At 42.8% G+C, this 27,222-nt stretch overlaps 1 protein-coding gene across 1 annotated transcript in view; it reads left to right on the forward strand.

Annotated features, from left to right (window-relative positions):
• Positions 1–18,048: 18,048 nt before the first annotated feature.
• The window catches only part of SRGAP3 (SLIT-ROBO Rho GTPase activating protein 3), a 251,316-nt gene continuing 242,142 nt past the window's right edge, over positions 18,049–27,222 (forward strand). The window contains exons 1-2 of the mRNA XM_055557441.1: positions 18,049–18,325; positions 26,512–26,653. Coding sequence (XP_055413416.1) covers positions 18,323–18,325; positions 26,512–26,653 — 145 coding nt within the window. The 5' untranslated portion in view covers positions 18,049–18,322. The remainder of the gene's footprint in view (positions 18,326–26,511; positions 26,654–27,222) is intronic.

Below are 27,222 nucleotides of genomic sequence, written 5' to 3' on the forward strand. Positions count from 1 at the left end.
CATAAATGTAAAACAATGCCACTCTTCTCATTAAACTTTTTTTTGTTTTAGAAAATAGTAATATTTCATGAAAATATGTATTAATGTTGAAGTGTAATGAGGTTATTATTATTATTTTAAAATAGACTAATATATAGTTTTGAAAACCCATATAAACAAAAGTTCTTTGGGAATCTTCAATAGTTTTTAAATGTGGAAAACGATCCTGACACCAAAATGTTGAGAACCATGGCCTTAAAGAAAGATTGTTGAATGTGAACGGGTTAAGACAGGGTATGGAAAGAGGTGGTCCTGTAGATTAAGATGGAGTTGGTTTTCCTCCTGCATTATGCACAAGTCTTCTGGGGAGAAATTGGTCTAGTTCTGGCTTTGCCATTAAAGGTAATAGTTACTTTTGGTGCCTATATTTTATGCTACATGGGCTTCCCAGGTGGCGCAGTGGTAAAGAATTCACCTGCCAATGCAGGAGACACTAGAGACTTGGGTTCGATCCCTGGGTTGGGAAGGTCCCCTGAAGTTGGATATAGCAACCCACTCCAGTTTTGTTGCCTGGGGAATTTCATGGACAGAGGACCCTGGTAGGCTACAGTCCATGGTATTGCAAAGAGTCAGACACAACTGGGCAACAGCACACATTCATAACTTGTAAGCGAAATATACTACATGAGTCTACATGAAGTGCTTCATTTATTCCTACAACATCTTTAAACAGTAGGTTTAATTCTTATTTTTATCACTGTAAATATTATTGATCTTAAGGAAACCCAGGTTTAGAGAAGTTAAGTGACTTGCCTGGAATTTAACAGCCATGATGCAAACCTCACTCTGTCCTGGTCTTAACCAGGAAGTCCCTTTTGTCTCCTGATTCTGAGCGAGCAAGACCAAGTTTTCCTCATTTTCCTGGGTCTCAGTTTCTCTCTGTGTAAAACAAATGAGGTTAGAGAGAGCTTCACCCACCTTGGATCAGGTCCTCAGCTCTGTGCAAAACATGTAGCTTGTTCTCCTGTCTTCGAGAGGCTCCCAGTCCAGGTGATCCCTAATGTCTGTTCAAACTGCCCAATTCTATAATTTTCACAGCACGTGTTCTTTTTTACTGTTCTTAGGAGTCCTGGGGTTTGAATGACTTTGTGGTTGGAAGTGAAGAAGCTAAAGCAGATGATGAAGAGACTGCCAGTTCATTACTGTGGAGTGGCAAGATATTAATCCAGTAGTTAATTCATCTTGCCACTGAATCCTAGAGGCCTGAAACCAGAAACCTAGTTCTCGTTCCACTGCCAGAGGATTTTATCCCACCCTGCGTCCCCCGTTCCCCCCCAATTCAGGAATTGCTTTCAGCCAACATTACCTCTGCTTTCTGAGCACAAGCCAAGCTATTGTGCTGGAAATAATCTGTGTTAGTCTTATTGGAGTGGCTTGCGTTGCCATAGTTACTGTTTAGGTTCTGTGCACCTAAAATTTCAAGGATTTATCAGGAAAAAAGAGTTTGCTGATTTTTCTCTTTGGAACATCACATGGGAGAAAACACAGATTTTTTCCTACTATATGTCCATTCTGGGTGGGTACTGTCATACCCAGCATTGCAGAGTTATAGTTAACCCTCCAGTGGTGAAAAGTAGGCTTGGCCACAGCCTTGAGAAATGGACTTGTCAGCATCCTGCTGAGGACCCACAATCACTGCCTGATGATGGATGGAAAGGCAGGTTGTCATTGCTGGTTTTGCAGCTCAGGAAATTGCACGAGACAGCTGGTTATTTATGACAGAAACACAGAGCTTCTTAGTAGGTTTCCTAGTTGCCTCCACTCTATAAACAGTGACTTTCCACCCAGCGCAGAGGCTCGGTCAGAAGTTTGCATGGAGACAGGAAGGGGAGGAGGGTGAAGAGAGCAACCTGCCGCTTGGCACCCATGAGCAGCTGGAAGTGCAGTACACAGAAACTCTGCTTTTGTAGTAGTGGTGTCTGTGCTGCCTGTTTGCTTGTCTGGTTTGCAGACTGCGTCGGCCCACGTTTGAGTCCAGAAATAGTCCCCTATGCCTAGTCTCCATGAGCCAGACTGGTTTTTATGTGGCTGTCTCCTAGGAGCCCAAAGCTATGCCACATGGCTGGAAGCTGTGTTTACAAGCTTTTCATCCATCTTCCTTAACTTGTGGTTGCTATGGTTTCCTTTGCCTGCTGGGCCTGGCCTTTTTAGGGGGACAAGCTGTCCACTCAACCGAAAGCCAGGGGCACAGCTCTGTCAGCATTGGCCTTTTGGCCACAATCCCAACCACATCACATCACCTGCCCATTCTGAGCCCTAAATCTTGTCCCTTGTGGGATGACCTTGACTTCTGTCCCAGCGCCAGTCCAGTGTGGGATTCGCTACCTTACTGCCTGTCCTGGGACTTTCCCACTGGCCTCATCAGAGCACTCATTTTGTTTTCATCAGAACTGACTTCTCAGTAGCTTTGGATGTTATTTTGTAGAGACCTGTCCTCCACTATAATCATCACAATCTCCTACTTATGTACACAGCTCCTTTAAACCCAGAGGCAACTCCACCAGGTGGCCATAGCATCCTCTATCATGGACATCTGTTGCTGCTGGCCCAGCATCCATTCCACCAAAAAGCAAGGCGATTTTTTTTTGTGCGCCTCAACTGTAATCCGAATACTTGAGTCAGGATAAACTCCCTTTTTATGCAAATGCCTGTTGGGTTTTCTGAAATAAGTGACAGAGTCTGATACATTATTAAAGATTCAAGAGGACATTAAAGCTCAGAGAAGTGAAACAACCTGAGCAGGATACCCAGCTACTGTAATGTGACCCCATTTTCTTGTCTCTAAAGACTGTCTTTTCTGCTGTCCCTTATTGACTTTGAATAGTAGTCTCTTTTGACATATTTCACAATGTGCACAGTCCTTTCACAGGACTTGTACCACAGACCAGTTTACTGCTCCCACCACAGGGCTATTTATTTTTATTGTTATAAACACGATACTATCATTCCCACTTTCTAGATGGGAGTATTGAAGACTGGTTGCATGTGAGTGACTACATGGAGCTGCTTATTTTAAGTCTGGTTTAATCATTCCATTTCTCTCCATTACTTCCTGAATTGCCCCAGCTGCTGGCCTCTTGTCTCCTGCTTGCCCCCAAGCAGCCTTGACCACTCTATACCTTGGAGGTAGTTGCCTTTGGAGGAGGTCTGACACAATGGCAAGTGCATAGGGTCTGGGGGTCAAACAGTTCCACGTTTAGATCTTGCCTCTACCACTTACTGACCCTGTGACCATGCGTAAGTTTACTCACTGTATCTGAACTCTAGTTTCCTCTTTTGTAAAACCTATGAGGGAGAATAATACTTACCTTGTAAGATTTTTGTGAGGATTAAATGAAGTCAATGCATGTGAGCAATAGTAATAATATAAACAGTGAACATGAATTGAGCATTTACTATCTTATTTAATATTCTTATCACTGCATTCCAAATGAGAAAACGAAGGCACAGGAAGGTAACTGACTTGCCCAAGGTCACATATCTCATGAGTGGCAGAGCGACATTCAACCTAAACATGCTGGTTAAGAACTCTTAATCATAGTGTAAATGTCTAGATAACAGAATTATTTTCTACCTTACTTCCATTTCTCTGAAAAGCTCAGCATCCTGCATTCAGGACAGAACTGAAGCAGTGGATCTAGGGTAGAATAAGGCCATGTCTGGGTGGACAGATCATAGTGGGCTGGAGGCCGTGCCAGAGAGGTAATGATGGTCAGAGCACTTATGGGTATCTGAGACCAGGAAGACAAGTGGGGCCTGACTGCCAATAAAGGAGGGCCTAGAAGGCAATGGCAACCCACTCCAGTACTCTTTCGTGGAAAATCCCATGGATGGAGGAGCCTGGTGGGCTGCAGTCCATGGGGTCGCAACTGAGCGACTTCACTTTCACTTTCCACTTTCATGCATTGGAGAAGGAAATGGCAACCCACTCCAGTGTTCTTGCCTGGAGAATCCCAGGAATGGCGGAGCCTGGTGGGCTGCCGTCTATGGGGTTGCACAGAGTTGGACACGACTGAAGTGACTTAGCAGCAGCAGCAGCAGCAAGACAAGTGGGCTCAGGAACTAGAGACCCACAGGGCCAGAGAAAGCACCCTAGGAGACACCTTAATGACCTAGAAGGCTCTGTATCTCAAGCCGAGAGCTTTGCTGTGGTTTCTGTTAAGAGTAGTTGACCAGGGCCCTGCAGAAGAAGGGGTTAGGACAACGTGGAACTGTAGCTTCTGGCAGGCAGCTGTATCTTAACACTGACTGAGGCTTGATAGTGATAATTTTGCCTCATTCACTCAATCTTTGTAACCCATTGGAGAAGAATCTTATTTTCTAAGCAGTAGGTTCTTTCCTCTCAGCACTGCCCATCCTTCCTTATTTCAGGAGACCCATGTAGATGGATGAACACTTTGATCAGCTGCTTGGGGTGGGAGTTAAGATGAGTTCCTACGTATTAAGCTTGAAGAACAATATGTAGATAGGTCTGCTGTGTTTCCTAACCATCAGGCTTATATTAAGTTGAGTGGGTTGGCACTCTCAGGCTAAGAACTGAGAGCTTTGGAAGAATGGAGCATGCTTTTTAGAGGCTGAGAAAATGGAAGAGGGTGAGAAGGAGCAAAAATGAACTAACCGGCACGGGAGAAGATTTTGAGGGAAAAGAAGAAAAATATTTAAAGGCCCTTTTATGAAATCCCATCATATTATATGCAGTGTAAATGTTCCTTTCTGCCTCCCCACCGATTAATGTGTTATGGAGTTTAACCTCTTTTGAGAATGCATTGAAATGTGAGTCCCAGGTCAAAGTGGGCATATGATCAGCAAAACTTGCCCACCAGGATCTTGCCACATCTGGAACATGTTTTTGGAGCACCTACTGTGTGCCAGATATAGTGTCAGGCACTGAAGTTGCAAAAACTAGAATGGTCTTGGCTCCTAAGAAGTGTACAGTCTTTTGGCAGAGAATGTATGGAAAAAGTTTCAATGGGAGATTTTCATCTGGGAGACTGAACATTAGAGTTGTTCTAAAAGGATATTAAATGTGATCATTCACTTACAGACAGACATGTAGACCAATGGAATAAAGAGCCCCAAAATAAACCCTCATATATATGGTCAAATGATTTTCAGCCAGAGTACCAATACCATCCAAGGGAGAAAGGACAGTTTTTTTCAACGAAGAGTTTTGGGAAAACTGGATATTGACATGCAAATGAATGAAAGTAGATCTTTATTTTATACATAGAAAAGATACCTCAAAATGAATTTAAGACCTAAATATAAGAGCTAAAGCTATAAAACTCTTAGAAGAAAACATAGGGGAAAATTTTCATGATATTGAATTTAGCAGTGATTTCCTGAATATGACATCAAAAACACAGGCAACAGCAAAAAATAGATAAATTCTACTACATCATAATTTAAAACTTTGGTGAAACAAAGAGCCTGAGTGAAAAGGCAATGAACAAAATGGAAAAATATTTTGCAGATCATCTATCTGATAGGGAGTTGATATCTAGAATATACAAATAACTCTTACAACTGAAGAACAGCATTAAAAACAACTTAATTAAAAAGTATACCTGCGGCGGATTCATTTTGATATTTGGCAAAACTAATACAGTTATGTAAAGTTTAAAAATAAAATAAAATTAAAAAAAAAAAAAAGTGGACATAGAACATTTCTCCAAAGAAGAAAAACAAATCACTAGTAAGTTCATGAACAGATGCTCAACACCACAAAATCACTAGAGAAATGCAAATCAAAATCATAAGGTACCACATCACATCCGTTAAGATGGCTACTATAAAAAACAGAAAATAGTAAGTGTTGCTGAGAATGTGGAGAAATTTGAACCCTTGTACACTGTTAGTGGAAATGTAGAATGGTACAGCCACTGTAGAAAACAGTATGGCAGTTTCTTAAAGGAGTAAAAATAGAATTATGATATGATCCAGCAATTCTACTTTTGGATATATTTATACAAGGATTGAAAACAGGGAGTGAACAAATATTTATAAAACAATGTTCATAGAAGCATTCATCACAATAGCCAGAATGTGAAAACAACTCGAGTGTCCATTGATGGAGGAATGGATAAACAAATTGTGGTCTATACAAACAATGGAATATTATTTAGGCTTAACAAGAGAATGAAATTCTGACACATGCTACCACATGGATGAACCTTGAGGACATAGAAAATTAAGAAATTTCTAGTCACAAAAGGGCAAATACTCCATGATTCCACATACATGAGAGACCTAGAGCAGTCAAAATCAGAGAAAAGAAAGTAAGATGGAGTTTTCCAGGAGCTGGGGAAATAGCTCCAGGGTTTCAGTTTGGGTTGATGAAAATATTCCTGAGATAGATGGTGGTGATTGCATAGAAATGTGAATATACTTAATGTCACTGAGCAGTATACTTGAAAATGTATGGTTATGATGATAAACCTTAAGTGTATTTTACTGCAGTTAAAATTTTTTTAAAATAAAGTTATCACTCACTCAAAAATCACACCATTGTAAAGACTGAAAACACTGTACTATGAAGAGATGGTGTGATCCAGTGAACTGTGAATGAATGACTGATGATGGCTGCCCAGAGGTAAATTGTTGGAGACAATGGCCATGGCAATGCAATGGACTTGTGACTACTGAAATTGTGATTGTTTTCAAACATTTATCTGTTGTGGCAGGCAAAAGGGACTTTAGGTTCATCATTGTCAAACTGAACAGATTTTTGCATTGAGATATCCAAACTCCAGAACTATTGTGAGTAGAATGGAGCGGGTCAGAGTGAAGCAGGTCTGAATCCTTCTATGCAAAGGATCTTTCACTGTGATTACAATATGAGAAGTGCCATGAAAGAGATAGGTGTATAGTACCTATTTGTTCACTCAGTCTTGAGACGGTTTCTATGGACTTCATGCATTCCAGGAGATAGCACAGGGGTATACGTTCCTAACTCTTCTCTCCATCCTCTGACATTCTGTGCTTTCTTCTTTAGGCGTCATGCTTTGGCGGTAGGGTTCATTTTGCTTTGTTAGCAAGACTGATGTGGTGGAAATTGACCCTGGAAAACGGTACCTTTTATTCATTGGGGAAACCAGCTGTCCTAAGCTTTTTGGAGGCTTGTGTAGAGATTTATGGAGAAGGCAATGCAACCCACTCCAGTACTCTTGCCTGGAAAATCCCATGGGTGGAGGAGGAGCCTGGTAGGCTGCAGTCCATGGGGTCGCTAAGAGTAGGACACGACTGAGCAACTTCACTTTCACTTTTCACGTTCATGCATTGGAGAAGGAAATGGCAACCCACTCCAGTGTTCTTGCCTGGAGAATCCCAGGAATGGCGGAGCCTGGTGGGCTGCCGTCTATGGGGTCGCACAGAGTCAGACACGACTGAAGCGACTTAGCAGCAGCAGTAGAGATTTATGGGATTGCTCTCAGCAGCAACACCTCTGAGGGAGTGAGTCCAGCAGAATCAATCTTTGGGAAGCTCTGAAGCTGGAATGGTCCTTCAGAGCTGTCCAAAGTGTGATGGGATCACCGGTGCCACACTCACTAATGCAAGTCCCTGAGGAGAGGGCATAACCTGGAATGAGCAGTCTCCTCGGGTGAGATCAAGACCCGAAGGGAGTTGGAGTTGGGAGCCCTCAACAGCCACCACTCCTCAACAGCCACTCACTCCAATCAGTCCAATCAGTCCTGCTGGGGATCAGGTGGCACAGCAGACTCACAGGCACTGTGTGGATACTCTGCTTTGGTCCTCAGGAATTCCTGGTGCAAGATTTAGGGCATTTCCTGGAAAGGTAGCACAAAATACCAGGAGTCGAAAAAAACAGGAGTTGAATTTTTTGTTAACTTTTAAAAAATCTCTTGCTCAACCAGTATACAGCAAAAACAGAAATAAAAATTTAAACACCTGTCTTGCTTATGAATTACTTGTTTTCACTTGCTGTGCTATTATCTGGTCAGATTATCCTTATGCACATACCAGTTTTATATAATTAAGATTACAGATATTATGTATATGTGTGTATATGTGATGTTTGTATTATATGTATATAAACAAGACAGTTTTTCCTAGTCACAGTGGTTATTTTTTTAATGAGTTAAATTTCATACAGAGAAAAGTAAAGATCTTAATTATATAAGATCTTTGATAAATGTATACACCTGAGTAACTATCACCCTAGCTGAGACAACATTTCCATCACTCTGAGAAGTTCCTGGTGACCCCCACCTGATTAGTTTCTACCTTCATGTGCCAAGTTGCTTCAGTCGTGTCTGACTCTTTGCCACCCTATGGACCGCAATTCTATGGACCATAGCCCTCCAGGCTCCTGTGTCCATGGGATTCTCCAGGCAAGAATATTGGAATGGGTTGCCATGCCCTCCTGCAGGGGATCTTCCTGACACAGGGATCGAACCCTCATCTTTTACTTCTTCTGGACTGGCAGGCAGGTTCTTTAGAACTAGTGTCACCTGGGAAGCCTTCCTACCCCCATAGGCAACTCCTATTCTGGTTTATTAAACATTTCTTTTCCAGTTCTGTTGGGATATCATGGACATACATCCCTGTATAACTTTAAGGTATATAGCATAATTTTTGGGGGGGCTCCAAAATCAGTGCAGATGGTGAAATTAAAAGATGCTTGCTCCTTGAAAGAAAAGTTATGACCAACTTAGCATATTAAAAAGGAGAGACATTACTTTGCCAACAAAGGTCTGTCTAGTCAAAGGTATGGTTTTTCCAGTAGTCATGTATGGATGTGAGAGATGGACTATAAAGAAAGCTGAGCACTGAAGAATTGATGTTTTTGAATTGTGGTGTTGGAGAAGACTCTTTTTTAAAAAAATTAATTTATTTTTTATTGAAGGATAATTGCTTTACAGAATTTTGCTGTTTTCTCAAGCTTCAACATGCAAAGGAAACTATAAGCAAGGTGAAAATACAACCTTCAAAATGGGAGAAAATAATAGCAAATGAAAAAACTGACAAAGGATAATTTCTAAAATATACAAGCAGCTCATACAACTCAATGCCAGAAAAACAAACAACCCAATCAAAAAGTGGGACAAAGACCTAAACAGACAGTTCTCCAAAGAAGACATACAGATGGCTAACAAACACATGAAAAGATGCTCAACATCGCTCATTATTAGAGAAATGCAAATCAAAACTACAATGAGATATCACCTCACACAGGTCAGAATGGCCCTCATCAAAAAGTCTACTGCTGGAAAGGGTGTGGAGAAAAGGGAACACTCTTGCACTGTTGGTAGGAATGTAAACTGATACAGCCATTATGGAAGATGGGATGGAGATTCCTTAAAAAACTAGGAGAAGACTCTTGAGAGTCTCTTGGACATCAAGGAGATCCAACCAGTCCATCCTAAGGGAAATCAGTCCTGAATATTCATTGGAAGGACTAATGCTGAAACTCCAATACTTCGGCCACCGGATGCGAAGAACTGACTCATTTGAAAAGACCCTGATGCTGGGAAAGATTGAAGGCGGGAGGAGGAGGGGACAACAGAGGATGAGATGGCTGGATGGCATCACCGACTCAAAGCAGGGAGGCCTGGCGTGCTGCACTCCATGGGGCTGCAAAGAATTGGACACGACTGAGTAACTGAACTGAACTGATAACAGCATAATGGCTTGACTTACGTACATTGTGAAATGATTACCACAGTAAGTTTAGTTATCAGTTATCTCATACAGACACACACACACACAAAAGGAAAAATATTTTTCCCTTGTAATGAGAACTTTTAGGATTTACTCTCTTAACTTTCATATATACTCTGCAGCACTGTTAACTATAGTAATCATGTTGTACATTACATCTCCAGTACTTACTTATCTTTTTGGAAGTTTGTGCTTTTAGACTACCTTCCTTCAATTCCTCCATCTTACCCACTGTGTCTCTGGTAACCACAAATCTGATCTTTTTTTGAGTTCTTTCTTTTTTATGGCCAAATAATATTTCATTTTATGTAAATACCACAACTTCTTTATCCATTCATCTGTGGGTGGACACTTAAGTTGTTTCCAGATCTTGGCTATTGAATGTGGTGGGGTAGGGTGGGAGCAGATTTCTTTTTGGCATAGTGTTTTTTTGTTTTCTTCAGATACATTCCCAGAAGTGGAATTGCTGGGTCATATGGTAGTTCTATTTTTAATTTTTGAGGAACCGCCATACTCTCTTCCATAGTGGCTACCCCAATTGACATTCCCACCAACAGTGCACAAGGGTTTCCTTTCCTCTATACCCTGGCCAAAATTTTGTTATCTTTTATCTTTTTTATAATAGCCATTCTATTTTTTTAAATAGCCATTCTAAATGGCTATTTTATTATAGCCATTCTAACAGCCATTCTAACATTCTAACAGGCATGAGGTAGTATCTCACTGTGGATTTTTTTGTTTTTATTTTAATTTTTATTTTTTGCATTTATTTTTTTGACCGCACCAGGTCTTTGTTGCTTCATGTGGGCTTTCTCTAGTTTTGGTGAGAGGGGGCTGATCTTCTTTGAGTTGCGTGGGCTTCTCACTGTGGTGGCTTCTTTTGTTGTGGAACATGGGTTCTAGGTTCTGGACTCAGTAGTGTGGCCCACAGGCTTAGTTGCCCTGTGGTATGAGGAATCTTCCTAGACAAGGGAGCTGTGTCCCCTGCATTGGCAGGCAGATTCTTAACTACTGGACCACCAGGAAAGTCCTCACTGCGGTTGTGATTTGTGTTTCTGTAATGATTAAAGATGTTGGAGCACTTTTCATGTTGGTCATTTGTATATCTTCTTTGGAGAAAGCTTTGTTCAAGTCCTTTGCTCATTTTTAATTGGGTTATTTGTTGTTTTGCTATTGAGTTGTATGAGTTCTTCATATATTTTGTATATTAACCCCTATCAGAGAGATGATTTGTAAATATTTTTGCCCATTCTTTTGGTTGCCTTTGCATTTTGTTGATGGTTTCCTTTGTTATGCAGAAGCAGTTTTAGGCTTCTCTTTATTTTTCACTTTGTTGATTGTGCTTTTGGTGTCATATTGCCAAGACAATATGACATTGCCAAGACAATGATTTTTATCATCATGGATTAGTTTTGTCTGCTTTTGAATTTTATATGAAAGGAAGCATAGAGGATTGACTCTTTTAATACACACCTATTTTAAAAATCACCTTTTCCCCTTTCTTTGATACTAATGTATCTTTCTGGATGTGAAAAGTATATCCTTTTATTATCAACATTTGAAAATATAGAATAATATTAGGCAGCATTAAAAATTATTGTTCTTAGATCCATTCCCCATAGATAACTGCTGAATCTTAGCATATTTTCTTACAACAGTTGTTTTCAAAGTCTGGTCTCCAGACTAATAACATCAGGAAACTTGTAAGAAATGCAAAATTACCAGCTTCATCCCAGACCTTCAGAGTTGGAAACTTTATGGTTGGAGCCCAGGAGTGTGTTTAAAGAATTCTTCCAGGTTTTTCTGATACATGAGTATTTGAGAGTCATTTCCTCAGAATATTTTTCTTTCCTTTCTTTCTTAGATGTGCTCACATTTTTACAGTCTACCTTTTCATGGAACAGTTTATCAGAAACATTACTATGTCATGATAGGAAATGAGTTAACTTATCCAGACTAATAAAAATCAGTATGGTCTGTAAGTGCAGTAAAGAAGCTAACTGTGGCCTGTTTTGGCTTTTGCCATCTCTTGGGATAACTACTTTCCAACTTCACCACATTTGTGGGCAGCTTCCTCTACTGGCTCTCGTCACCATTTAGCAGTGATGATGCTGGAAATGTATTTGGGTGGAATGATTCCAGTTGTACTTGGGAAGATTTACAAACAAACCTCATCTGGTACAGAACTGGTGAATAACAATTCTATCCAGGAGAATGATACAGAGGGCTGACACTTGGGGTTCCCAATTAAGAGTTGGTCTTCAGAAGTCTTGGTGGTCAGACACAGACATGCCAATAGAAGAGGAGAGAGACATCTTGAAGGAAAAGTAGCTCTGTGGCTCTGTTGGGGACACTGTCTAGGCCCTTGCTTATGGTTGAATAATAACCCTCCATCTTGCTTCATGAGCCAGATCTGCTAATGAACACTGTGTCTACTGAGGAACTCCAGACTGGCAGTCCTGACTTTGGTTTACCTGGCAAAATGCCCATTATATTTTTGTCTTGAGATATTATTTGTTAGGCTGAAAGGGCAAGAGACTTTATCTACAGTTGTCCTGAGAATATCCTTCCATAGAAAGGCTTTATAGTCATCTCACAAGAAAACATCTTTCAGGAGATGGCTTATGAGGACTCAGATTGGGGCGGTAACTTAGGTCACAGAGTTGACGTGTGCTGAAATCACCTAACTCCAGATTCAGCTTGATTTCTACTGCTGGTATTGCCTCCTGGAGTGCGTATGGTCCTATTCTTATGCCTGGTGGACAGGGCATTAGGAAAGGGGTCAGTGTCAGACTGTTTCAGAGTGATAATTGCCAATGTTGACACTTGTGGGGAAAAGTGATGGAAGAAAACATGGAAGGCAGTGTGGGTGGCTTTTGAGAGTGGGTTGGTTTGATTTAGAGTCAGAGATAAGTCACTTACAGGTTGTGTGACTGTATGAGCTATCTCTAGAGCTTACTCTATTTGGGAGTAACAAATTACCTCCCAAAGTGTGGCATAAATACACACATTTCTTATCTCATGGTTACTGTGGGTCAAGAATTGAGGTCTGGTTTCCCTGGGTCCTTTGCTTCAGGGTCTGTCATGAGGCTATAATTAAGGTGTCAGTTGGTACTGAGGTCTCAGACTTAACTTGGAAAGGGGCTTTTACAAGTCAACTTGGGTTGCCATAACAAAGTACCACAGACTAGGTGGCTTAAACAACAGACATTTATGTCTTCACAGTTCCAGAGGCTGGATGTCTGAGATCAGGGTGCCAGCATGGTGGGCTCTGGTGAGCGCTCTCTTCTTGTCTTGCAGACAGCCACATTCTTGCTTTGTCTTCATGTAGTGGAGGGAGATAGAGCAAGATCTCTGGTCTATTCTTATAAGGACACTAGTCCCTTCATGAGGACCCTACACAATTGAGCTCATCTAAACCTGATTAATTACCTCTCAAAGGTCCCATCTCTTTGGGGGTTGGGGCTTCAGCACATGGATTTTCAGGGAACACAGCTCAGTTCATAGCAGATCTGCTTCTAAGCTTATGTGCTTGTTGGTAGAATTCAGTTCCTTATGGGTTTGTTGGACTGAGGGCCTCAGTTCCCGGCTGCCTGTCAGTCAGACATCACCCTCTTTTCCTTCCACATGAGCCTCTCCAATAAGTTGGATGACTTGACTTCTCTGAATCATCCTCCTTTCTACACTATAAAATGGGAATAGCTATAGTTCCCTGAGAGTTACTATGATAATTCACTGACATAATGTAGAAAATATTAGGTTGGTGCAAAAGTAGTTGAGGTTCTGCATTGTTAAACTTTGCAGTTTTATATTAGAATACAGTCTTAAATAAATGTGGTTATAGTATACATAATTTTAATGTGCATTTCTTTGTGTTTTTTTTTTTGCTAATGGTTTATCTCATGCTGTGTATTTTATATTTATTTTAGACTATGGAAATGATGTTAGACAAAAAGCAAATTCAAGCGATTTTCTTATTTGAATTTAAAATGGGTCGTAAAGCAGCAGAGACAACTTGCAATTTCAATAATACATTTGGCCCAGGATCTGCTAACAAATGTACAGTGCAGTGGTGGTTCAAGAAGTTTTGCAAAGGAGACGAGAGCCTTGAAGATGAGGAGCACGGTGGCTGGCCATTGGAGGGTGACAGTGACCAACTGAGAGGTTCATTGAAGCTGATCCTCTTAGAACTATGTGAACAGTCACTGAAGAGCTCAACATTGATGAATGGTCATTCAGCATTTGAAGCAAATTGGAAAGGTGAAAAAGCTCAATAAATAGGTGCCTCATGAGCTGCCTGAAAAATCAGAAAAATCGTCATTTCGAAGTGGCATCTTTCTTATTCTTCATAAAAACAACAAACCATTTCTCAATCGGATTGTGTCATGTGACGAAAATGGATTTTTAAGTGCTGACCAGTGACAACCAGCTCAGTAGTTGGACCGAGAAGAAACTCCAAAGCATTTCCCAAAGCCAAACTTGTACCAAAAAAGGTCATGGTCATTGGTGATCTGTTGCTCCTCTGACCCACTACAGCTTTCTGAATCCTGGCAAAACCATTATATCTGAAAAGTATGCTCAGCAATTTGATGCACTGGATTGTTCAGCAGAATGGGCCCAAGTCTTCTCCACAGCAACACCTGACCACATGGCGCACAGCCAGCACTTTAAAAGTGAAACGAGTTGGCTGTGAAGTTTTGCCTCACCCGCCATATTCATCTGACCTCTCGCCAACTGACTACCAGTTCTTTAAGCATCTCAACAACTTTTTGAAGGGGAAACGCTTCCACAACTAGCAGGATATAGAAAATGCTTTCCAAGAGTTCATTGAATCTGGAAGCACGGGTTCTTGTGCTGCAGGAACAAACAAATTTATTTCTTGTTGGCAAAAATCTGTTGTTTGTAATGGTTCCTATTTTGATTAATAAAGATGTGTTTGAGCTTAGTTATTATGATTTAAAATTCGTGGTCCAAAACAGCGATTATGTTTGTACCAATGTAATAGCTTTGCACAGGGGCTGGTGCCTTGCTGGTGCTTCCTAAATGGTAACTGCAGCAATACATGAACCGTGAACTTCCAGATGTTCAAGTTGGTTTTAGAAAAGGCAGAGGAACCAGAGATCAAATTTGCCAACATCCACTGTATCATGGAAAAAGGAAGAGAGTTCCAGAAAAACATCTATTTCTGTTTTATTGACTATGCCAAAGCCTTTGACTCTGTGAATCACAATAAACTGTGGAAAATTCTGAAAGAGATGGGAATACCAGACCACCTGACCTGCCTCTTGAGAAACCTATATGCAGGTCAGGAAGCAACAGTTACAACTGGACATGGAACAACAGACTGGTTCCAAATAGGAAAAGGAGTAAGTCAAGGCTGTATATTGTCACCCTGCTTATTTAACTTCTATGCAGAGTACATCATGAGAAACGCTGGGCTGGAAGAAGCACAAGCTGGAATCAAGATTGCCAGGAGAAATATCAATAACCTCAGATATGCAGATGATACCACCCTTATGGCACAAAGTGAAGAGGAACTCAAAAGCCTCTTGATGAAAGTGAAAGAGGAGAGTGAAAAAGTTGGCTTAAAGCTCAACATTCAGAAAAGTAAGATCATGGCATCTGGTCCCATCCCTTCATGGGAAATAGAAGGGGAAACAGTGGAATCAGTGTCAGACTTTATTTTCTTTGGCTCCAAAATCACTGCAGATGGTAACTGCAGCAATGAAATTAAACAATGCTTACTCCTTGGAAGGAAAGTTATGACCCACCTAGATAGCATATTGAAAAGCAGAGACATTACTTTGCCAACAAAGGTTTGTCTAGTCAAGGCTATGGTTTTTCCTGTGGTCATGTATGGATGTGAGAGTTGGACTGTGAAGAAAGCTGAGCGCCGAAGAATTGATGCTTTTAAACTGTGGTGTTGGAGAAGACTGTTGAGAGTGCCTTGGGCTGCAAGGAGATCCAACCAATCCATTCTAAAGGAGATCAGCCCTGGGATTTCTTTGGAAGGACTGATGCTAAAGCTGAAACTCCAGTACTTTGGCCACCTCACATGAAGAGTTGATTCATTGGAAAAGACTCTGATGCTGGGAGGGATTGGGGGCGGGAGGAGAAGGGGACGACAGAGGATGAGATGGCTGGCTGGCATCACCGACTCTATGGACATGAGTTTGAGAGAACTCTGGGAGTTGGTGATGGACAGGAAGGCCTGGCGTGCTGCGATTCATGGGGTCGCAAAGAGTCGGACACAACTGAGCGACTGAACTGAAATGGTAACTGTTATTACTATTATAATTTCTTAGGCATCTGATATTCTAGGGCCTGGTTATTATCCAGATTGCATATAAGGCTATGTCCCCTGTCCCCTACTATAACACAGAGTCTTCTCCAGGTTAAGGACAGTTCATAAACCTCAGAGAAAATACAGCTTATTTCCTGAAGCATCTCAGACCGTGGGACTGGCAGTTTTCAGAGATGTACCTTGAAGTATACTGTAGTCACACGTTCTGTTGTCCCTCCGTGTCAGCTTTTTAGAGCAGGCCCAAGAGTGTTTTTTTCTTTTTTTTTTTTTCACACCCCTAATAACCAGATCCTTGAAAGCATCTACTGACCATAAATGACATGGAGTCTCCGGGAAGTTCAACTTGAGCCATGTTTGCTCAGTTCAGCTCAGTTATCGTGTCCTTTAAGTCATTGTCTGTTCTCTGACTCATGTTCAGTACTATCTCAAGGCATCTGTGTCTGCTCCTTTCCCATCCAACCCTGGGCACAGTTAACAAGGTGAAGTGGTGCTTTCCAGAGACCTTGGAAGCCATCTCTTTCTCAGTCATCATTTGGGGCTATTACAGGGGGAAGTCTAACTTTGTCTTATTGTCACAGGATCATGTAGATGTCCTAATCCTCGCTCTGCAGAAATAAGATCAGACTGAATGTCTGTTCTGAATTATCTTTCTGCCTAAATGGAGCCCAGGAGGGATCCTAACTTGCAAAAAATATATTATTCAGCCCAATGCTGATTTCATTTCCTAAAAGAGATTGGGTCTGAATAAGACTTTAATTAAATTCAGCCTCTTGACCTGACACTGACTTGGTTCTCCCTCCCAGTGCCTTCCAACATTAGACAAGGGAGGAGGAGGAGGAATAGACAAATAAAACGATTCACATGAATTTTTAGGCCGAGCCGCTTCCACATTCCGTAAAGCCCAAATGGCTGTATAGGAAACAGCTGCAGTATTTACTGGGGCTTGGTTAAGCATCATTACCATCCCACCTCCTCACAGGGGGAGTTCAGCTCCAAATGGAGTGCAGTGGAGGGAGTAATTGACTCTGCTTCCCTGGCACCTGGTGTTTCTGCCAAATCCCTGAGGTCACTGCAGCAGAGAAGCCCCCGTCCTGGGCTGGGTGGAGGGAGGCCTCAGGGCCTCTAGTGAGAGGGGGAGAGCAGAGCTAAGAGGAGGTCAGAAGGGATTTCATTGTTCACTTGTTCTATCTTTGTCCACTCACTCAAGGATTTTTTTTATTGAGCATCTACTAGAGGTTTGGTACTGTTTAGGCACAGGGGATATAGTGACAGACATAGTCCCTGCCTTCTTAGAGCCTATATTTTAGAACAATATACAGTAATCACAAACTTTAAATGTAAACTCATTAAAACAAAATCAAATTGAAAATTCAGTTATGTAGCAACAGGTGTGCATTTCAAGTGCTCACAGGCTAATGGTCATTGTATTGGGCAGTGCAGATAAAGAACATTTCTGTCATGGCAGAAAGGTCCATCAGTTCAGTTCAGTTCAGTCGCTCAGTCATGTCTGACTCTTTGCGACCCCATGGACTGCAACACACCAGGCTTCCCTGTCTATCATCAACTCCCGGAGCTTACTCAAATTCACGTCCATTGAATTGGTGATGCCATCCAACCATAATAAAGTGGGTGGGGTGCGGAGGGTCATTAAGTGAACAATCATATAGGTAAATGAGGTGATGTTGGAGGTAGTGGTACTATGAAGACACTAAAACAAGGGAATGGGCTAGAGTTGCCTTTTGAGTAGGGTGGTCTGGGTGGGCTTCTCTGAGAATTACTGAAGTGCTCACTGAGCCCCTGTTTGTCTTGACACATGGGCCAAGATCTTGGAGGTAGCTGGGGTGAACAGCAAGTCTTTGGAACATTCTAGAAGTGTAGGAAAGCTGCTGTGGCTTGGAGTAGGGAACCAGAGGGAGAGCAGTGTGAAATGGGATCAGGGGCAAGGCTGAGGCCCAGTTGCCTGGATCATGGGGAAGAGTGTGGTGGGAGACTTCTTTAAAGGGAAGCATCAGGATCTGATTTATTTTTTAAAAGCTTACTCTGGCTTTTGGGTTGATCATGGATTGTAAGAAGGCAAAGCTGGAGGCAAAGGGACCAGGAAGGAGGCTATTAAAGCTGTTCAGGTGAAAGAAGCTGGGTCTTGGAATGAGGGGCTAAGGTCAGCAGCTATCCCAGAAAGGTAGCTCTGCGAGAGGTAATTTCCTCATATGGGGACAATAATAGTACCCACTGTATGCTGTTACTGATACAAGGATAGAGTGAGGCAACATTTGTGATGAACCTAGTCTTCACAGCACCATGGTATGTGGCATTATCTTGTCTAACCCCCTTTATAGCTCTCCTGGATGATGGTAACAGCCTGTCTGCTTTCTAGTCTGTTGTCTTGCCTCGTCTAGCCCAGTTTCTACATTGTCACTGGAATCACCTTTTCTGAAAGGCAAATCTGAAGAGGTCAGTTCCCTTCAGAGGCTCCCGACTGAACCTCAGCTAAACTCTTAACTTGTTAACATGGCTTACGAGGCTCTTCACTCTGTGGCCCTTGTCTCTTTCAGGGATCATCTCCTTCAGGCTCCACTTTGAGCTCAGGCTCCAACCTGCACTGATCATTACCTCTGGCCCAAGTCCTTGTAGATTGGTACTATGGTCTGAATATTTGTGTCTCCTGAAAATTCACATGTTGGAATCCTAACACCAAATGTGATGTTATTAGGAGATGGGGCTTTGGGAGGTGATTAGGTCATGAGGGTGGGCCCTTGGGAATGGGTTTAGTGCCCTTGTATTAGAGACCTGAGAGAGCTCCCTAGTTCCTGCTACCTAGTGAGGATACACTAGAAGTCTGAGTTGGAAGGGGGCCCTCACTTGATCAGACTAGCGCCCCTGTCTCAAAGTTCCAGTCTCCAGAACTATGAGAAGTGTTTGTTGTTTATCAGCCACCCAGTCCGTGGTGTTTTTCTATAGCAGCCTGAACAGACTAAGACTCTGGGCTACCTGACCAAGCACTGGTGACTATGCATTGCTGTGACTTGCCCCATACCTTAGAATTAAAAACCTTTAAAAGGTTTAAGTACTCTAGTGTTGGACTTTCATAGGGTCAGTATATCAAGCCCTATTCTTCCCCTTTCAAGTTTGGAACCCACTGAGAAGTATCAGTAGATAAAGGCGAAACACAGACGGAGATCTTGTTATTTATATAATAAGCACATATGTGATTCCCTAAGTGCCAGCCATCAGCTTGCCCATGGCCACACAAGCTAGTAGGTGGCAGAACCAGGCTTCCAACTCAGCTCCAGAAACTTCTTGTTATTCTGATTCTTAAATTGTAAGCTTTGTTCATTATAAAACTACAGTGGAGAACATGGATTAGGTGCATGTCCAAAATGATGAACTAACTCTCTATTGCTGAATTGACTCTTTTAGCTGGTCTCAGCCCTCATAGGCATATTACAGGAGCAGAGCTAGCCCCGCTCCTTCTGTAAGGCTGGTCCTTCCTATAAGCAGGCCCACCTGAAAAGAGAAGATTAAGGAGGTGAGCTCAGTCTCGCCTTCCAGATTCACCAATCTGCTAAATTACTTTTTCATCCTCCAGGGAAGAGTGCATGAGAGATCGGGAGAATGGCCAAAGTGTTCACTGAGCAGAGGTGTCTCTGGGTGGAATAAATGTTCCCCTGAAACCCATGGAGGCCATGGACCAAATGCATTATCATCCTTGGAAGTGGGCAAACTCTGCTGGCAGTGGAGTCAAGGGTTCAGGGGTTTTCAAGTCCTTCTCTCTGTTCTTCCAGAGTTGGAATTCTGAGGCCTAGCTGTGAATCACTATGCCTGTGACTGCCTTGCCTTTGGAGGGACAGGAGGACCTCTGGGCTGCATGTCAGGAACTGCTCTTCTTAAAATCCAGAGGACTTCTGTAGCATTGCCAGCAGCCCTCCTCAGACTTAGTGACACATCCTGATTGCTAAGAGACTGATTTGTGTCCTTTTCTTAACAGAGCCAAGTGGGCATGTGTCCAAGGCCTGAGGGTTCTGCCGTGTATCTCATTGTCTCTCAGTAGAGTGTGGCACCTATGTGGATGGGGAAAGAACATCAGATGTGGGGTCAGGTGTCCTGGTTTCTTGCTTGGCTCTCATTTATTAGCCATGGGAGGTTGGGGAAGTCATTCAGCCTCCCTCTCCCTTCATTCCCTCATCTGTAAAATGGCAGTGAAATTTACTTATTTCAAAGGACTGTGTGAGGATCAAGATTATGGACAAGACTGTGCTTTATAAACAACAAAGCCAAATAATTCCAAGCAGCTTTATCACATTTTCCATGAATCTTTTCTGTGAATCCCCCTTTCTTCTTTCCCATATCCTTTTCATGGTAGACACATGTTGATTGCTCATCCAGTATCCTCTCTTCCTTCTCCTGGAACAGCACCCTGATCCTTTTTGGGGAATCTCTTGGGCCATGTGGATTGTCCAAATCTCTCCTGTCCTACAACTCCAGGGGCAGGCCCACAATCCAGTCCTGACCAAGCAGAATATTTTATCCGTCTGGCCATACAGTCAGTTGCAAGGATTGCCATGTGTCCCAGCTTGGCCCAATCGACCGTTCCTGGGGCTTTTGCTGGAACTCCTGGGAAGAACTTTGCCTTCCTTGCCAGAATTGCCAAACTTGGAGATGTAAGATTGGTGGGGGCCACCTTTGCCATCTTATGGGGAGAGACTCCCACTACAGGAAACCAGAATGGAAAGCTGGAGTAAGATATGTCCTCTTAAAATTGCTAGAGCCCCAGGACCCAGCCATGCCTGATTTCATTGTGAATGAGGTGGATTAGCATTTCATTTTGATTTTTCTAACAGACTGTTGGTGTTTTTCTCATAGATTTTAAGGAAATTCTTTTGGTATCTTTTTTCTTTCTTTCCTTTTTTTTTTTTTTTACTGAACTGAAATACACAGAATATAAATTTAGCCATTTTCAAGTATGCAATTCGGTAGCATTTAGTACATTTACAGTGTTGTGCAACCATCACTTCTATCTAGTTCCAAAAAATTTTCATCATCACCAAATTGGATCTGTTAAGCAGTTTCTCCCCATTCCCCATTTCCCTGAGTCCTTGGAAACCGTTAATCTGCTTTCTATCTCTATGGGCTTATTTATTCTGGATATTTCATATAAATGGACTCATACAATATATGACCTTTTGTGTCTGCCTTGTTTCACTTAACATAATGTGTAACGGAGCCATCCAAAATGTAGCATCCTCAGTGTTTCATTCCTTTTTATAGCTGAATTATATTCCATTATATGGAGAAAACATTTTACTTATCCATCCATCCGTTGGTGGACATTTGGATTATTTCCACCTTTTGGCTGTGGTGAACAGTGCTGCTGGAACATTCATGTACAAATATTTGCTTGAATTGTATATTAGGGAAATGAGTCCTTGGTCTATGATAGGTATTGGAATTATTGTTTCTCAGTTTTCAGTTTGTCTTTGACTTTGTTTATGATGGTTTTGGCCAGGCAGAATTTTGAAAAAAATTGCTTTGTAGTTGACTCTGTCAGGCTTTTATGGTTTATGGGTCTTGTGACACAGGAATGTTATTATGCTTGAGGTTATAAAATAATTCTTCCATTAAAACTGCCACTTATCTACTCATATCAGTGAAACAGGGATTAAAAACGGCTGCACTTGGCCCCCACCCTACCCCAGGGTTACTGTGAGAACCAAATAAGAGAAAGGATATGAAAAGGCTTTCTAAAATATAAAGCAGTATATACACACAAGATATGTTGTCATCATCTCTATTAATTGTATCCAATTCTGGCACTTTCATTTTCCAGAGCAGAGATTGAAGGGCAGAATTATTCACCAAGTCAACCAAGGATGCATTAGTTGGTAGCATTGGAGAATGTCACAAAAGATACCAATTCTTATTAGTTATTCATATTCAACCAGAAAAATTAAAATGCCTCAAACCAAAAGTTATTGGTCATTCTTCCTCCAAGTAGAGTCTTTTTTTTTCCCCTACCAGGAAAAGAAACCAGTTTAGTGGGTTTTATGTTGCTGCTGCTGCTGCTGCTAAGTCACTTCAGTTGTGTCCGATTCTGTGCGACCCCATAGACGGCAGCCCACCAGGCTTCCCTGTCCCTGGGATTCTCCAGGCAAGAATACTGGAGTGGGTTGCCATTTCCTTCTCCAATGCATGAAAGTGAAAAGTGAAAGTGAAGTTGCTCAGTCGTGCCCGACTCTTAGCGACCCCATGGACTGGAGCCTACTAGGCTCCTCCATCCATGGGATTTTCCAGGCAAGAGTACTGGAGTGGGGTGCCATTGCCTTCTCCGGGGTCTTATGTTATTCAGCTGTAATTGTAATTTAAGCCTCATCAATGGCCGTTTGTGACATGTTTGCCTTATATTTTAAACTCTACTTTTTTTTTTAATGGCAAACTTCAGATTGAACATGGTATTGATTGAAGAAAAATGTCACTACTTGACAGCAAGTATTCCTACACTTATTGTTCTGGTTATATATATAATAGTCTACTGGTTGAGTCCTTGGGCTCTGTTGTGGCCAGATGTGGGCTTGCAAGTGATTCAGTTATTAGCTAGTTGTGTGATCTTGGGCAGACTGCTGCACTGCTCTGACCCCCCGTTTGCCCATCTGTAAAACAAGGATGATTATAGCCCTGGACCCACTGATAAAATGTATGTCATTGATAACATTTCTGTAGAAAACTTGGCCTAGTGACTGTATGGAATGAGGGCTTGATAAATATTAAACATTAGTATAATTCAGGAATATTTAAAAGAATCCAGGAAATGAGCCTGAGGAAAGTGAAATATACCCTCCAAGGGGTATTCCCATCCTTGGAGGAGGGCTGGCACAGATCAAATCACATGGCAGAGCCCCTGACCCTGCCACCTACGACATTTATTTTTGCAGCAATCTGGTTTCCTTTAATACCATGTGAAGGATAATCACTAGGAATGGCAGTTGGTTCTCATAAGCAAGGAAGAAGAGGTCACATGGAAGGGAATGGTCCCCTAATGTGGTCACAGAGGGCAGCTGGGAGACTGGGGTGAACTGTGCAGAGGATTGGAAGGAAAAGAGCAAGGGCATTGTGCAAGGGGCCTGCCCAGGTCCCACCACCTCTTCTTGGGGAAGGAAGATTCCGGGTACTGTGGATTCATGGTATGTGTTGATATATTCGCAGGGGGCACAACTCTTTTCTTCTTCCTCTCTTCCTGCACCCATCCCAGGCATCTGTGGAGCCCCACCTCTGGTTCTAGACCCAGAATGGTTGGATGCTAAAAAGGAATACTCCGTGGACCTCTGCTGTGTTCCAGGCACTTGAAATTTCCTGTTGGATCCTATGCAAAGAGTGAATCCCTACCATTTTACAAATGAGGAAACTGAGACTCAGTGAAGGCACAGAAGCTACCTAAGTTCCCTGTAAGCTGGAACCACAGAGGCAGGCAGGGAATCCAGTTTGTCACATCCCACCGTGCATGTTAATAACTCCCATTTTCCTTTGAGAGTCCAGCCTTGAGGCAGGATGCTAATCTCAGAGCACATCTGTCTCAGGTAACAAGTGTGGCTTTCACTGTTTAAAACAGTCCAAAGCAGGGGTCGCTGTAGAGAGCCTGAGTGTGCTATGGGAAGGGAAAGGCAGGGGGTGACGGCAATGACTGTGGGCCAGTGGCATCTACTCGTGAACCCTGTAATCTCTTGTCTCTGGGCATGAAGTTATAGTAAACCCCGTGATTCACCAGGTGGACTTCTCTCTTGCTTTCTCCAAGTAGGTCCCGTGTGTTCCCAGCCATGCTCATACTGTTTGCACCACAGGAATGCACTTCCCCTCTCCATGCAGACCTGGGGAGACTCACTATAACCGCCACTTTGTCTAGGAAGCCTCAATGGACTAGCATGGATAACCTATTCATTTCTGAACCCAAATAAAATCATGCATTATGCACTCAGAAAAAGGCAAATCAAAGATTATTTTGAGAAATTTGTAAAAATACCAAATTTGGGGGGCAATGCCTGTTATTAAAAAACAGAAACCTTACTTTGCTGAAAAAGGTCCGTCTAGTCAGAACTATGGTTTTTCTAGTAGTCATGTATGGATGTGAGAGCTGAACCATAAAGAAAGCTCAGCACTGAATAATTGATGCTTTTTTTTTTTCTCTATTCAGAACATTTTATTATTTATTTATTTATTTTTTATTACTATATATTTTTATTGAATAACTGTGGTGTTGAAGGAGACTGTTGAGAGTCCCTTGGACTGCAAGGAGATCAAACCAGTCCATCCTAAAGGAAATCAGTCCTGAATATTCATTGGAAGGACTAATGCTAAAGCTAAAGCTCCAGTACTTTGGCCACCTGATGGGAAGAATCAACTCACTGGAAAAGATGGTGATGCTGGGAAAGATTGAAGGCGGGAGGAGAAGGGGACGACAGAGGATGAGATGGTTGGATGGCATTGCCGACTCAGTGGACATGAGTTTGAGTAAGCTCTGGGAGTTGCTGATGGATGGGAGGCCTGGTGTGCTGCATGCAGTCCATGGAGTCGCAAAGAGTTGGACACGACTGAACGACTGAACTGAACGTATTAATGACTATCTTAACGTGAAATTCCAGGGGCAGCAAACCTGTAGTGCTTGATTTCATTTTTACGGAACAGATCTTATTCTGCCTTGAGTGCGTGTGAAATGGGTTTAATCTCCAGTAGAATGTAGCAACCTTTGCACATCTGCATGGGCAGAATCTGGGGTCATACAGCAAAGGAGTGAATGCTGGTGACTTTGGGCAAGTCACCTCCCGTATCGGTGCCTGTTCCTTCACGTGCAGTATGTTATGGATTTGCTGAGGGGTTTACTGAGTGCTTATTATCATGCTCCGTGCTAAGCTTAGCTTCATATTCTTACTTGAGCCCCCAAGAGCTCCATCATTCCTGAGGGCCCCTACCCTGCAATATTTTTTTTCTCACAGCACTTATCATCTGCTATCATATATATATAAATTTCTTATTTTGTTTATCTTTCATCTTCCCCTCCTAGGGTCTCTTGCTTTGCACAGTTCCAGAAGGCATCATTCATGATGCAGTCTGAGCTCTGCCTGGGGCTGATTTTACTGAGATTATTACCATGACTAGTGCTGACTTCCCAGAGTTGGGTGATGTGGAGACTGGAGCTCCAGAAGTGAGGAATCTTTTTTTTTGCCTAGTTTGATCATTGCCATGTCCCCATACCCAGAACGATGCCTGACCTATATTAAACTTTCTGAAATACATGTTGAAAGAAAGAATGAAATCCTCCAAAGAGAACCATTTTACTGGTGAGGAAACTGAGGCTCAATGAGTTACTGATTTGCCCTGCGTCTAAACCCATGTCCTGAGGTGCCTGGGTTTCCAGCAAGCCTGCTCCCGACGGCTTTGCAAAGCTGCATGTCTAAGACACTTGGCATTGTCCCTGCCGCCCCATAATGCTCCACAAATATTAATGAGCTTGCCTACATGGATCAGCCCCTCTCCTGCGCTAGACAATCAGGCAGAGTGACGAACTGTCACACAGCCGTTGCTTGAGAAATTGAATTAAATTGCATGTTGCAAAGAAAAGGTGGACCTTTTGGAGTTTTTGGAGGAAGAATTCCTAACCCAACTGCCAATGGTAGGAGTCTTCAGGGGCCTCTCAGGCCTCCCCAGCCCAGCTCTTTTTCCTGCCTCCTTCCCTTTTGTGAGCCTTTCTTCCTCTTTTTGCTTGCAGTGAGTTCTGCTCTCCAGTAGGCTACAATGTGTCAGTTGTTATAAAATCCGGGAGGTGGAGCTTGGTGACGAGAGCGGTGGGGGAGCACTCGGCCAGCCCTGCAGGGCGTGCAGTCCAGCCTCCGGTTCACGGAGCTTAAGCCTTGCAGCAGGAGAACTTCCACCTCGCTCTCCTGGCTTTGAGCCTCACTGTATATCGGAGCAGAGGCGCCGAAGGGAGGGAGGATGCGAGATGATCGGCCCTTTGGCAACCTGACTATCTCTTTAACAGAGCCTTGGAAAACCAGCCGGAGGCTGACTGCAGGACCAAGGAGGCGCCGCGCCTCTTGTGGATGTGTGTGTGTGTATGTGTGTGTGTGAGAGGGTGAGCGGGTGTGAGGGTGTGTGAGTGTGCATCACGACTGCGTGTGTGCATGGCTGGATGAGTGCGCCAGTGCACGCGTGAGTGTGTGACTCTGTGTGTGTGTGTGAGAGAGAGAGAGTGAGAGTGAGTGCTCTTGGTTATTATTTTTTTGGAAGAAAAATCTTGAAAATCTCGGGCAGGTTACCGTGCTCCTAGGGTGGTGGTTCTTCTGCAAGAGGAGTTGACCAGACCAAGCTACTTGAGACATTTTTCTCGCCAAGTAAAGAGAAATTTCCTCTGAGAACGAGAGGGATTTTTCCGCTGGCTCTGCAGCTGAGTAAAAGAGATTAGCCCCCTACACCTGTGAAATCGACCAGAGCCGTGTGATTACTAGGGTTGGAGCGAGGACTCGGGAAGAAAAGGAGCAATAAATCCAACAGCCTGTCAGTGCCTTTGGCCACATTGGAAGATGTCATCTCAAACTAAGTTCAAGAAAGACAAAGAGATCATTGCCGAATATGAAGCTCAAATAAAAGGTGAGAATTGGGCTGGGGAGTCATGCCTCCCCTCCCCTTTCCTTCTCTTGCTTTGGCTTTTTTCCCCCCTTTTCCTCCCTGCCATCATGAAATATTGTTATGCATCAATAATCTTATTGTGAGGAGGAACAGTGGCAGCTGCACAAGTCCGGACTGGTTTCGACTGCAGAGAGCGCTGGCGCTGGGAGTACAGATTGTAGAACGGGCGGCGATCACTGCATTGCAGGTGTGTGAGGAGGATCCTACACCCGGCTTTAGGAGTGTCTCAGATACTCCATCATCTTGGCTGTGACATGTTACTCTCAGGCCATTTTGACAGTCACTGCCAAAGACAGTCACTACCTCTTCTCCCCGCCATGCAAAAAGCCCCATAATATGATGTATGTTTTTTATGATCTGCTTTTTTTTTTTTTTAATCTCTTTCTCCCTTCTGTTTTTTGTCGTTGCTTTGCCTCTACCCCTTTCTCTGGTTTGGAATTCACATGCATATAATGTAGGAAGCAGCATCCCTGGGCTGCACTTCTTTGTCGGTGACTCTCGGCTGGCCTGGGTTGCCATGGATTAACTGT

This window comes from Bubalus kerabau, chromosome 20, assembly GCF_029407905.1.
Source record: "Bubalus kerabau isolate K-KA32 ecotype Philippines breed swamp buffalo chromosome 20, PCC_UOA_SB_1v2, whole genome shotgun sequence".
In the NCBI taxonomy this organism is placed as follows: Eukaryota; Metazoa; Chordata; class Mammalia; order Artiodactyla; family Bovidae; genus Bubalus; species Bubalus kerabau.